We start from the raw sequence: 14,539 nt of genomic DNA, 5'->3' as shown, positions 1-14,539 counted from the left end.
GGAACACACTTCAGGAATTGTTCTGCAGCTGGACTGAGACTATCAATCTCAACCAGACAAACTGGATGCATTTTCATGCAGTTTAAAGATATGATGGGCAAATTTATCAGAAGTGGGGAGTGATTTTTGTGACTGGAAGTGATTTTTCAGATTTTTTAGCCATTTTTTTCCCTATTTTGGAAGGGGAACTCATTGTGAGGCAAATCAACACAACCTGCCATGTTTCTGTTGGAAATAGGAACCTTCTTCAAGCCTCCACAAGTAATTTGTCTTATATATGATTCTGTTTGCTTACTATCTATATTTATAAAAATGCTCTGTGCATAATGAGTACCTTAAAAACAAAAGAACCAATGAACGAAACTTCCTCCTTTTTGATAGAATCACTGTGCCTAAGTACCTCCCCACTTTAACGTGGCACCTATTTATCTACTCATATTTCCGTTTTCGATCTTCTAGATGGGCAGGGAGCTGGGCTGAAGGTCAGGAGCTCACCCTGACCTGGGTTTCGAACTGCCAACCTTTCTGGGTTGTTGTAGGTCTTTTTGGGCTATATGGCCATGTTTGTGTTTGGGTGCTGTAGACTCCAGGAGTCTACTGAATACCATGCAGCTGTGGACAAGTCTACATAGGGACCACCAAACGCAGCAGCATTGCCCAAACGTGAACCAAGGAACATGAAAAGCACTGCAGACTACTTCAACCAGAGAAGTCAGCCATAGTAGAGCATCTGGTGAACCAACCTGGACACAGCATATTATTTGAGAACACAGAAATGCTGGACCACTCTCACAACCACCATGTCAGACTACACAGAGAAGCCATTGAAATCCACAAGCATGTGGACAATTTCAACAGAAAGGAGGAAACCATGAAAATGAACAAAATCTGGCTGCCAGTATTAAAAAAACCCACTAAAATTACAACAGCAAAACAACAGAGAGAAAACAATCAAGGACATCTGATCACCTCTCAACAAAAGATTGCTCCAGGCACTGCCAGGCCATCAAATGCTAATCAACGTGGTCAGTTGAAACATTCACACCTAGCTCCAGCAGACAAGAGTTCTTTGTTCCACCCTGGTCATTCCACAGATATATAAACCCATTTTCCTAGTTCCAACAGACCTCACTACCTCTGAGGATGCTTGCCATAGATGCAGGCGAAACGTCAGGAGAGAATGCCTCTAGAACATGGCCATATAGCCCGAAAAAACCTACAACCACCCAATGATTCTGGCCATGAAAGCCTTCGACAATACATGTCAACCTTTCGGTTGTCCAGATTTACTGCAGCTGGTGATTAACCTGCTGTGCAAAAGCCCAAGATGTAAAGAATTCATACAAATATTGTTGAGAATGGTGTCTTGACGCACCGAGACCTTGTATCAAGGCTCTGATGTCCCATCACAAAATGAAATTAAGTTTTTAAAAAATGCCCAAAAACAAAATGTGCAAAAAATAAAAGTCCTGACATGAGAAAAAAATTAGGAGAAACACATTAAAATTCTCAGGTATCTCTTCTAACAGGGAAATGCTCTAACGTTATTTTGACCTTAGAATTCAAGAATGAAATAAGTGAAGATTTATACTCCTTGACGAAGAGGGACTTCCAAGCTTTGAGTCAGTAGCTGGCATCAACCTTGGAGTTAGCTTACCTTGTTGCAATTGGCGAGGTGGGCTTTCAAACCAGAAACGCTGGAGTAAATGGCTGCGCAGCACTGAAACAGAAAAGAGGACAAAACAAAACAAGTGAGACAGATGGTCAATAGGAAACATATTGATTTATTGTATTCCTTATCTTGCTTTCCTCTGCCCCCAATGCTCCCATTAGCCACCTCCATGCTCTGATTAGCTAATAAATGTTAGTGAAAGCAAACAACAATAATGTAAAATTAGAGATCAATATTCATTGATTCACCTGTTATAATTGGGTGGGATCTTTATTAATCTTCTAAGCAAGTGGTCCGTAACTCAGTGGGGGCCAGGAGCCCATTCTTCCAAAATGCACTTATAGGCCATATCCCTCCAAAGCAAGCCGAAAATCTAAAATTGTGAAATTGACTCTCTTGCAGCTCGTGACATTTTTTAGGGGAAAACTGCTCAAAACTTGTACAATTTTTAAAACATGGACTAGGAGGAGCTGAAAGAACCATATAGGTGCAGTCCTATGGTAAATACAACCCATGGGCAGTACTATGCACACTCCTATTATACTATGTAAAAAAATTGAAGATTTTTTCTGTTCCTGGTTTGAAAATGTTGTTTCCTGTTTAATTGTGCGATACTTACTGTGAAAGAAGTTATTATACTCCATAAACTTAGTTTTCGCGGCTGCCACAAACTGTGCTGAATTGGTTGAGGCTCTATAAGATATTCACTGAGGTCATCTATTGGACAGATGGCAAGCTATTTCACCTCAGCAGACTTAAAACCAAGACTAAGAGGTCACAAGAATACCTATTATAGAACTCCAATATGCTGATGACAACGTAGTCTGTGCACATTCAGAAGAAGACCTACAAGCCACTCTAAACACCTTTGCAGAAGCATATGAGAAGCTCGGCCTCTCACTGAACATAAGGAAACCAAAGTGCTCTTCCAGCAGGCACCAGCCATTTCCTCTGCAATGCCAGAAATACAGTTTAATGGTGCAACATTAGAAAACATTGACCATTTTCGCTACCTTGGCAGCCACCTCTCCAAAAGTCAACACTGACACTGAAATAAAACACTGCCTGAGCTCTGCGAGTGCAGCATTTTTTCCAATGAAGCAGAGTGTTTGAGGCTCGGGACATCTGTAGGGAGACCAAGGTGCTTGTTTATAAAGCCATTGTCCTCCCAACCCTGCTTTAAGCCTGCGAAAAGTGGACGGTCTACACACGTCACATGCAACTCCTGGAACGATTCCATCATTGTTGCCTCTGAAAAATCCTGCAAATCTCTTGGGAAGACAGACGGACAAATGTCAGTATGCTGGAAGAAGCAAAGACCGCCAGCATGGAAGCAATGATCCTCCGCCATCAACTCTGTTGGACTGGCCATGTTGTCTGAATGCCTGATCACCATCTACCAAAGCAGTGATTATACTCCCAACTCAAGAAAGGAAAACAAAATGTTGGTGGACAGGAAAAGAGATTCAAAGATGGGCTGAAAGCTAACTTTAAAAACTGTGGCATAAACACAGAGAACTGGAATGCCCTGGCTCTTAAGCGCTCTAACTGGAAGTCAGCTGTGAGCATAAGTGCTGCAGAATTCGAATAGGCACGAATGAAGAGCAAAAGGGAGAAACGTGCCAAGAGGAAGGTGCATCAAGTCAACCATGACCAGGACTGCCTTCCACCTGGAAACCAATGCCCTCACTGTGGAAGAACATGCAGATCAAGAACAGGACTCCACAGTCGCCTACGTATCTACCGCCAAGACACTACACTTGGAAGGCCAACATACTTGGACAAGGAGGGATGAGCTTAGTCAAGTCATAGTGAAACGTAGTACAGGATGTCCCACAAAAACAAAGTTTTTGCAGTGTAATAAAGTTTTCCCCCATTTTTATGTCAGAACCAACTAGTAAATGACATTTATAGCTCAGAAACAAAAATTGTGTTACATAGTGTTATAAGCAGAGAAAGGGATGGGGTTTTCTAAGAGGAGCGAGAGATATTTTGACAGTTTTCTGTAGTCACCTCCTAGGTAATGTGGCCAGCATGACTGCATGGAGCACCATTTACCTTCCAGCAAAGCAGTACCTATTGATCTACTCACATTTGCATATTTTCAAACTGCTAGGTTGGCAGGAGCTGGGGCCAACAGCAGGAGCTCACCCTGTTCCACAGATTCTAACCACCAACCTTTCAGTCAGCAAGTTCAGCAGCTCAACAGTTTAACACGCTGCGCCACCACGACCCCCGCTTTCCCACATGCTGAAGCCAACCTCACAGCAAATAACATCAAAATTGGGCTATGCCAATCACATGACATATGGTTGAAGACTCGGGAAAGAACACTTTTGGTGGCTGCTCCCAGAGTATGGAGCATCAAGGCAACTTGAGTCCCATTATCAAGAAAAAGGAAGGATAGAAATGAATAAATATAAATAACAACAAGAGAAGATCACTTGTCCCCTTCTTTGCTCTGTTTTCGCTGGTAAGTTAAGACATTTTTATTGAAATGGACTTTCAGCATTTAACTACTTATTGGAGTCCAATGGGTGCATTGGATTTCAATGTGTACGACGTTTTAATATGTTCTTAATAGTTACAAATTAAGGTTTTTAAGTGGACTGTGGTTATTACAGATTGTTTTAGTTATGTTGTTTGAACATGTGACGGCACAACTGGTGCCACCTGTATGTAAAACTTTAAGTTGCAAAGGTTTGAACTGATGTAACATGCCCAGACTTGCCTGTTTACCTTGTAAATGTATAGTTGAATTGATTGGTTATCTACAACTGTCAATCAATGTTGTTTTACATCAATTGGCTTGCTCCCCCAGCTCAATTGTTTGGCTCCACCCTTCTTAGGGAGAAAAAAAACACTTTCGTTTTCATTCTTACCGCCAAAAGCTCAATAGATGGACGTGCGAAAGGTTTGGCTCAAAGCCGTTGGTCAAGTCATTTCTTACCACCAATTCTCAAGTTTATACCCTTAGGATTCATACTTCATGCGCAGCTCATCTGGACAACATTAAGGAATCTTAAGTGCCTTCAAACCAGTCTTTTGGCATCAAGAGGAAGACTTTGTGCCTTCAATATAGGCCATTGGACTGGGGTTCGGAGTGTTTTGACCTCATAGCCATTGAGAAAGAGGAAACTTGGAAGCTACTCAGCTGGAAAACTCCTTGGACCCAAGACAGCCAGAGACTGCAATGTATATTTTTTTTACCCTTTTTGGAACATCAAGTTTAATGCCTCAGAAAGAGAACTCTTTGTAAACAATAAGGCCTATTTTGAGTTATCCTCGAGAGATCTAGTTCTCTAAAGGAAGGCAAGAAGCAATCCCCTGGGGAAAAGTTGCCACGTCCTTGTTTTTTCACTAAGAACTATAGTTCCCCAAGCAGCGACGGCACAGAACACATTCTAATGTTTATATTTATAAGGAGCTTTGAATCCCATATGAGAGAAAAGTGGGGTAAGAAAGAGAGAAGAAAAGAAAGCTTGTAAACTGCGTTTGTTTTGGGTTGCTCTTCATCTTTTTTGATCTGGGAAATGACCCTGAAAATGTGTGTCAATTCTTCTCCTACCCAAATCCCAAACATTTCTTCCTCTATTCCAAATCCAAAGGGAATATCCCAGTCCTGGGAAAGAGGAGAGGTTGACAATTTAAACAGCTAACAAACAGCTCTTCACAGACGTCACACTAAGTAAGTGATGTGGCCTGGATGAGCAGAGAGCCTGGGAAAGTTACTTTTTGGAAACAGAATTCAAAATCCACCAACTAGCACTGCTTCTGGAATTGAGGACTGCTGCTGTTTCTGCAAAGCCATTTCCCCAGCTTTTCTGTCCGCAGCAGCAGCACGGATGATGCCAAATGCTGGAGAGAGCCAAGTGTGAGAAAGTTTTGTGAACTCCCAATTGGCTTTTTTCACAGTAATTAAAAATCACAGACAGGGGAGGAGATCTGAGTGGCAGAAAGCTGATTTGTATGTTTCTTTTCATCTTGTGTGTGTGTTTTTTTTCCTCTTGGCGAAAGCAAAAGGTGTTTGACTTGCTGGGAAGATTAAATGCAAAATCCCTTGAAAAGACTGGGGCTTTGAGCATGGAAAAGCAGCTAATCAGGAGAGCTTACATGCCAACAAAAGCACTCGATTTGAATAAGCAGCTCCTCTAATTGCATCCCCTGGATTTAACTAGCAATGCCCCCCCCTTTTTGCTTAATTAGAACGTTTGCATGCAATTTGTTGCTCAAAAGCATGTCGTTTTCACAGTGAGAAATGAGACCGTGAGCCTTCAGAGCAACTTGACACAATTCTGACGCAAACAGACTTCTCCCTGGCTCCAAAAGTTCCCCTTTTTGCACTACAACTCCCAGAATCTCTGAGCCATCAAGATCACAAAATGTGCCAGCTGGGGGATCTGGGGAACTGCAATCAAATTAAGTAATTATATTGAGCTTGATCACTCACACTGAAGACAGAACAGGCAAGGGAGTGGATTCCCAGGGAACCTCAGATGTCACAAACAAGTTACGTTTTAGCTTTGATTGTCTTGCCTTATGAACTAACATGGACCCCAAAAGATGCACCCTAACTCTTGCTCTAAGCCTTCTGGGTGAGTATAGAAAAGGTGTCCTCATGGCATCACTAGTACATTTTCTGCCTTGTATTGTCGAAGGCTTTCATGGCTGGAATCACTAGGTTCTTGTGGGTTTTTTCGGGCTATAGGGCCATGTTCTAGAGGCATTTCTCCTGACGTTTCGCCTGCGTCTATGGCAAGCATCCTCAGAGGTAGTGAGGTCTGTTGGGAATAGGACAATGGGTTTATATATCTGTGGAATGGCTGGGGTGGGGCAAAGAGCTCTTCTCTGCTGGAGCTAGGTGTGAATGTTTCAACTGACCACCTTCATTTGCATTTGAAGGCCTGCCTGAGCCTGGGAAAATCTTTTGTTGAGAGGTGTTAAGATGTGCCTGGTTGTTTCCTCTCTGCCGTTTTGCTGTTGTAATTTTAGAGTTTTTTCTGCCTTTTTCCGACATCCAAGGGGTGCAGCTGCCTTTTTGGGTACAGTGCAGAGATGGAAATAATATGCAATAATATGTGGAAAATGTCAAAATAAAAACCAAACAATTTCTTGAGTTTCAGAAAATCAGACAAGAAGAATTCTAAATGGACAGGAATCTTCACAGTTCAGAGTTTATTGGGTGCAAAATTGACTCAGGGTATTTTTGTGCAGAAAACAAGATTTTTCGAATAGGAAATGATAATTTTCTGTGCAGGAAATAATGACTTGATAAGAATACCATGTTTGGTGCAGAAAATATTATTTGATATACAACAAGATTAGTAAACAGCAAACAAGATTGATCACACATCTATGTATTTGATCACACATTGGACACTTCCCAAGTGACCAAGACTGTGTGATGTATTGGCGAATAATGCATACAGATCTGAGTAGGGTGGCCTTTAGCAGCTGACAGATGGTAATTTTGTCAGTGCCAATTGTTTTTAAGTGCAGATCAAGGTCTTTAGGCACTGCACCCAGTGTGCCGATCACCACTGGGACCACCTTGACTGACTTGTGCCAAATCCTCGTATTTTCCAGTTGCTTCTCATAAATTCTGCTGTCACCTGGGATTGCAACATTGATAATCCATACTTTATTGTTTTGTTTCCATGATCATGAGATCAGGAGTCCTGTGCTCCAAAACTCTGTCAGGCTGAGTTTGGCAGTACCAGAGTAGTTTGACGTGTTCATTTTCTGTAACTTTTTTCAGGCTTGTTATGATCCCACAGTTTTTTTGTTGCAGGCAGATAGTATTTGTGGCACAAGTTCCAATGGATCATCTGAGCAATGGTGTTATGCCCCTGTTTGTAGTCCGTCTGCTTGACCTTCTTGCAGCAGCTGAGGATGTGATCCGTAGTTTTTACTGCTTCCTTGTAGAATCTACACTTGCTTCTTCTTATCATCATCATCACTATTATTATCATCATCAGTAGTAGCCACAGCATTCATATTCCCCCTTTTCTCTCCCAAAGGAGATTCAAAGCAGCTAACACTAAAAATCATACAAAAATATTGTTTTCTGCACAAAAATGCTCTGTGTAAATTCTGTACAGAACAGGTCCCATCACTTTCCTTGAGAACAGAATTAATGAAGAGTGACACCCTTAGTCCAGGGGAAGTATTCTGGCTTCTTGGGCGAGATTTGGCAGGCCTCAATATCTGGCACTTGGGAAAAAAACCCAAACGGAAGCCCTGAAGCTCTCATTGCACCATAGCTTGGAAAAGCTTTCAGAATTAAAATCCTCAGAATCAAGTAGGGTCATCTGGTTGAGGATGTTGGGAGTCATAATCCAAAGGGTAACTTTTCCAAGTATACATTGCATACTATTTCTTTTTACACCTAAAATGGCACCAGAGTGCAGTTATCTTTGCCCATTGTAAAAAGCTATCTACCTATAACACTGAGAAGGCATCCTAGCTACCTAAATGCATTGGATTCTGATAAATTTTGCAAGGGAACAGAGATTTAAAAACTGGAAGGTATTTCAAATTACATCACAATTTACCTGCAAAGTCTAGTCCCGATTAGTATAAAACAGATGCATTATCTTCTATGTATATAATAAAAGTCAGTGTTTGTATGCGGAGGGAGGACGGTGTATGTGGCAGCTTTCTGAATGGCTGCCACTTTCATAGGCCACTTTGACCAGCACAGGTGATGAACCTGATTCAAACTTGGCACACATAACCCCCCATGACCCCCTTCACGTCCTGGTGAGGTTTGGGGGGGAGGATGGACAAAGGTTGATGTAATTTGTAGTACTTTCCCACCCTTCGGTTCCCACAGACTACTGTGGCCCCAAACAAAAACCGATAAAGACCAAACTTGGCACACAGAGCCCTCATGACCCACTCTACATCCTGGTGTGGTTTGGAGGAGAATGTACCATGGATGATGGGACTTGAAGTACCTTCACTCACTTCCCGAGACCGCTGCGACCCTCCCACGATGACTGATCAAGACCAAACTTGGCACACAAAGCCCCCATGAGCCACTCTACCTCCCGGTGCTGTTTGGAGGACGATGGACCATGGACGATGGGACTTGCCTTATCTTCACTCACTTCCTGAGAGCACTGCGAGCCACATAAATAACTGATAAAGACCAAGCTTGGCACACAATGCCTTTCTCAAATTACCCGGGAAGCGCCGGGTCCCCATGCTAATTATAAATAAAAATATAATGTTCGTTTTTAGGATTAACATAACTCCAAAACCACTGGTCAAATTGACACCAAATTTGGACACAAGACACCTATCAGGTTAACAAGTGACCATCACTCATAAAAACACTGAAAACACAGCGAAAGGGACTTAAAAAGCCAAAAAAACCATTACAACATATTCACAAAACCACATATATACGCAAACACACACATATACACATAACGTAAACATACAGAACACATACACAGACTGGGCCACAACAACGTGTGGCAGGGGATGGCTAGTATAATTTTAAAAAGCATAAAACACACACACTTTGGAAAAAAATAACTCTTAACATTCAACATCCTTTACTTTGTTCATGCCCATCAATACCCTTTACTGATTCAAACGTTCTCAGAGGAACTGTCGCCTAAATTTCATTCCTGCTAAAAACACGAAACTTACATTATTGGGGCAGTTGATGTGACCTTTTTCCTTGACTTCATTTTTCCAGGTTTCTAGGAGCCTCGGATTCAACTTTGGGAGTCCAGGACGAGTGTAATTTAGCTGCCAAAGAGACAATATTGTTATTAATTGGGAGAAGATAACACTAATTATTCCAGATCTCTTCTGTATCCTGATCTATCATATGGATCAATAGTTTGATAGCATTCTCCTAGTTATATACTGGGCAGTGTGCTGGTATGGCTGAACCAGGAGCTCCAACTTTATTTGCTTTGTATTAAATGTTTGCTTGCAGTCCAAGGTTTCAGGGATTCTGCAGAAAGGTTGCTGTCCTTTGGTTGCTGTCGTAGGGCAAGTCACTTGTCCATTATCGTTAAGTTTTGGTTCCGCCCCTTGTTCAGGGCAATTGGGAAGGGAAGGGAACCATTTTTAGTTAGTCTCAGTAAAGAAAGCTAATTTAGAGGACATGTACAAGCTTCTCCTGTACAAAAGCTTCAACCCTTAAGACTTTCCGGGAGAGAACAGTCTTAAGAGCATCCAAAGATTTCCAGGGAAGCAGCCCTAAAGCTTTGAGGAATTTCAGAGGGTAAACAGTTTGGAAGACCAAAGAACTCCAGCTGGAGAATCTACTGGCCTTAATGGTAGGTCCACTCGGTGCTTGAGACACAGTTTGACCCGGTAGCGGAGCCCACATAAGTAAAGATTAGATTACAGTTAGCATGGGAGAAGTTAAAAAGGATTTTTCCTTTAAAGTAAAGAAACAGTTATTGAAGACAATTGCCTGTCCCTCGTGGACATGATTAGGAAGCCAAAAGTTGCATAAAAGCCTGGAAGCATTTGTTTAACTTTATTGAAGACAAGAGAACTTTCTGTTTGATTGTTCACTAATAAAGGACTTTGTTATACTTCACAAGCCATTTAAAGACCATTTGTGGTGGAAAATCCTTGAGAACTTCTCTTCGGGGGGCCCTGGCTTCCTGCTGGGCAAAAGTTGCACGTCCTATTTTAAAAGCAATTCTGTACAGACCCAGCGCGTGACAGAACAGACAGTGTACTTCCATGCAAGGACCATAATCATGGTTCAAAGTGACTTAGTTTTGTTACAATAGGACACATCTATTCTGTAGAAATAATGAAGTTTGGCACCATTTTAACTACCGGGCTTAATGCTCTGAAATCATGGGAGTTGTGATTTTTCAAGGTCTTTGGTCTTTTTTGCCAAACAGTGCTAATGTTTCACAAAGCTACAACTCCCAGGATACTGAGCTGTGGCAGTAAAAGTGGGATCAAACTGCATTAATTCTGCAATGTAGATGGACCCAGAGTCTAAAATCCTGATCTTATGAGCCCCAACTGGATTAGAATTTTGGATATCTCCTTTAAAGTTTGTCCTGAAGATCAGAGGAGAGGCTGACCATAGAGGAGTCACACTGGAGGTCTATGAGAGCATTTTAATCCAATCCACAAATAATTAAATCCACAAAAGTCAAACCCGCAAATGTGGAGGGCCAAATGTAATGTGCTTCCTACTCATGCTTTTATTAATTTACCTCCTATGCCTGCAGGGGACTATTTCTGGAACTTCTCTAGGATCCCAACCTCTTTAGATTATTAAATTCAACCTTGTTCCTATCAAAATAAATCACACGTGCTCACTCACCCGTTTTGTTTCAGGGACCAGGTCATCCTTCATCCTCCGCTTGGTCCAATCCTTGGCCAGCTCATCTTCCGCTATCTCTTGCAAATGGAAGACGGCTACCTGGGCAGAGGTGCGCCGGATCCTGCCACTCGGAGTCCTCTCAAAATCTTCCATCGGGTTGGATTCAGGCTTTATTTCTTGCTTTTCAGGAGGCTGAGAAGGCAACAAGAGAGTGTTACCAGTATAAAGGCAGAAGGAGTAATAACTGCAGACACTTCAGTATAGACAGCCTTCCACATTCACTGGGATTACAGGCACAGGAAGTGAAAATGCAAATGAAATACCTGCTATTATTTTTACCCAAGAGAACACATCTCCAAATAATTTCTAGGTTCTCCAAGCCATACAACTGCATTGGAGGGCCTAGAGAGGTAGTCTATTGGGGCTGGAGGTTTAGCACAGCTGGTAAAGCAATTATAAGATCTATCAACCAAAAGGGTTGCAAGTTCAAAACCCCAGGTTGGCGTGAGCTGCCAACTGTCACCCTAGGTCACTGTTTACCTAAGCAATTCAAAAACAGCTCTAGCTGTAATTAGCAAAATTAGGTACCGCTAAAAAGTGGGGGAGGTGTTTTACGATGCCATAAAGAAAGAAGATCAGAAAATGCTGGGCAACCAAAAAGAAGGAGGAAGTCGTGACGGCTCTTCGTCATAGAGGATAGAACAACAGCACTCCCTGGACTCAAGCCCAACCTTCCATGGCACCAAAAACAGCTGAAACAAACCACTTCTCATTCTGTCTGCCTATATACTGTCTATACAAAAGTGACATTGAATGTTTGTCGAGCATATGTACTGTGATTTACTATTTCAGGCCATGGGTTGGTTGCTCGATTGTTGTTTTTATACTGTGTTATAAGTTGTTATTTTAGAGCTTTATGATGTTATTTTATGAATTCTATTGTGTGATATCATTTTTTTTTTACATTGCTGTAGTTGCTTGGTCAGTTTCTTTTTTTTTTTAACATTTTATTTTTTATTTTTCAAAGGACATTTTTTTTCAATACATCCAATCACCCAGTGCTAACCCTTCACCCCCGACCAGCCAATTACAATATTTATTCCCAAAAATCAGTTGTTTCTATTACAGGTTTGGTCCCCTTACCTTCTATATATACATATTCTATCAATTTCCCCCAAATCTTCCCAAAATCATCTTTTTTTGATAATCCTCTTTTAAACTTAATGTTTCCTGTCAGTTTATCATTTATTGCGATGTCTCAGATCTCCCTATACCACTCTTCCAATTGACACTCCCCTCCTTCTTTCCATTTTTTAGCTATTAATAATCTTGCTGCTGTGACCAGATTGGCAATTAATTCTTTTAGTTCTTTTGGTATTTTAACATTGTCAATAAATGACAGCAGTGCTATCTCCGGTGTTCCTGTTATCTCTATTTGGGTGATTTTTCTTATTTCTTGAAATACATTTTCCCAAAATTTTTGAACATATTTGCAAGACCACCACATGTGTATATATGTGCCAGTTTCTTGACAGCCCCTCCAGCACTGCTTAGAATGTTTCTTGTCAATTTGATTTAATCTGATTGGTGTGAGGTACCACCTCCACACCACTTTATAATAGTTCTCTTTTATTCTTATTGACATATTTTTTAAAATACGCATATTCCACATTCCTTTCCAGTTTTGTGGGTCTATTACTTTATTACAGTCTAACTCCCACATTCTTTTAAGGTGGTCCTCCTCCTGGACTCCTTCCAGCAGCATTTTGTAGATATCACTTGTTATACCTTTTGTTCTTTCTTTTCCTTCCTTACTTCCCCTTTGGTTAATCATTTCTTCAAATTTGGTAAGTTCTCTCTCTCCTTTATATTTCTTTCTTATTTCCCTTAACCATCTTTCAAGTTGTAGAACTTTGTACCATCCAATGTTCCCTCCTAATAACTGGACCTTTATCTCATCTATATTTTTCATCTTTGATTCCCAATCTTTTAATTTCGTTATTCCTTTTTCCTTAAATTCACTTTCCAACTCCTTTTTGAGATTTATGGGGAAATTATTTGTAATCAACACCGGTGTTAATGGGGATATCGATGGTATTAATTTTTCTTCATATTTAGACCATATTCCCAGTATGTTTTTTAGAAAAGGGTTGTCTATTTTGTTATACCATTTCTTGTCTAGATTCCTAGTTTTCCCTATAAAGAAAATATATTCTAGTTTCTTATCTATATCTTCACTCTCTTCTTCTAACCATTCTAAATCCTTTTGACCCATAATCCCTTCAACAATATACCTTAACTGGTTTGCTATATAGTATAGTTTTAAGTTTGGTATCCCCAGACCTCCCTTCTTTTGTAGTTTATACCATTTTGCTTTGTTAATTCTAACTCTTTTATTCTCGTTGCAGAAGGTGTTTATCATATTCTGCCACTTTGTAATTTCTCCGGCTGAGATTTTAATAGGTAGCATCCTAAACAAAAAGTTTATTTTAGGTAAAATTTTCATCTTTATTAGAGCTATTCTACCAAACCATGACAATTTGAGCTTAGCAAATTTAGCCAGAGTATCCTTCACATTTTTCCTTAATTTGATTAGATTCTCCTCTTCTAATTTATCAATTTCTTTAGAAATATTAATTCCTAGATACTTTATTGAGTTCTTTATTTTTAATCTGCCCAATCTCCCTTCTCTTAATTTTACTTCCTCATCTTTAGTGTGGTTAAATAATAAGATTTCCGATTTATCCCAATTAACTTTAAGGCCTGTAATTTCTCCAAACTCTGTTAAATGTGCTTCTATTCTTTTTATCTGTTCTAATGGATTTCTGAAGGTTAGTAGTGTATCATCTGCAAATAAACATATCTTGTATCTTCCCTCCTTCCCTATCCCCTTTATATGTTTATCCTCTCGTATCATATTTGCTAGCATTTCTATGACTATTGCGAACAGGGTAGGAGAGAGAGGGCATTCTTGTCTTGTTCCTCGAGTCAATCTTATTTTCCCAGTAAGGCCATCGTTTACTTGTATAGTTGCATAGTTGGTTGAATATAGTCTCTCAATCAGTCCTCTAAATCTCTCTCCTAAACCAAATTTTTCTAATATATATATATATATATATATATTTTAAAAAAATTGTGTGATATCATAACTATGTTGATTAGGCTTGTCCACATGGAAGCCGCTCCATGTCCCTTTGGGGAGATGGAGACGGGATACAAAAATAAAGGTATTATTATTATTATTATTATTAACAGTGCTTAAAACAATATAGAATTTAAAATCTAAAGACTATACACATTAAAACAGAATTAAACCAAACACTATTTAAAAGCAATCCATTAAGACCTGCTTAAAATACGTAAGACATCCAACCCCACACCTTGACTTTATTTTACAAACTTCCTTCTTCAAAATCTTGTCTGAAAAGAAAGATTTTAGGATGTTGGTAGAAGGATTTCATTTTCCACTTGATTTTCCATAGAAAAAAGAACACCGAGACCACCTTAGGAAATTGCACCTGGTTCAACCTAGATCGATCTTTTCC

General features: G+C 40.2%; 1 protein-coding gene across 2 annotated transcripts in view; it reads right to left on the bottom strand.

Moving 5' to 3' along the window:
• The window catches only part of ZNF512B (zinc finger protein 512B), an 89,328-nt gene that overhangs the window by 10,099 nt on the left and 64,690 nt on the right, over positions 1-14,539 (bottom strand). For both annotated transcript variants that reach the window (XM_060771919.2, XM_060771918.2), the window contains exons 13-15: positions 10,995-11,186; positions 9,335-9,436; positions 1,658-1,720 (exon numbers count right to left, since the gene is read on the bottom strand). In XM_060771919.2, the coding sequence (XP_060627902.2) occupies positions 1,658-1,720; positions 9,335-9,436; positions 10,995-11,186 (357 nt within the window). The remainder of the gene's footprint in view (positions 1-1,657; positions 1,721-9,334; positions 9,437-10,994; positions 11,187-14,539) is intronic.

This window comes from Anolis sagrei, chromosome 4 (assembly GCF_037176765.1).
Source record: "Anolis sagrei isolate rAnoSag1 chromosome 4, rAnoSag1.mat, whole genome shotgun sequence".
NCBI lineage: Eukaryota > Metazoa > Chordata > Lepidosauria > Squamata > Dactyloidae > Anolis > Anolis sagrei.
This window is presented reverse-complemented; position numbering and strand designations above follow the sequence as displayed.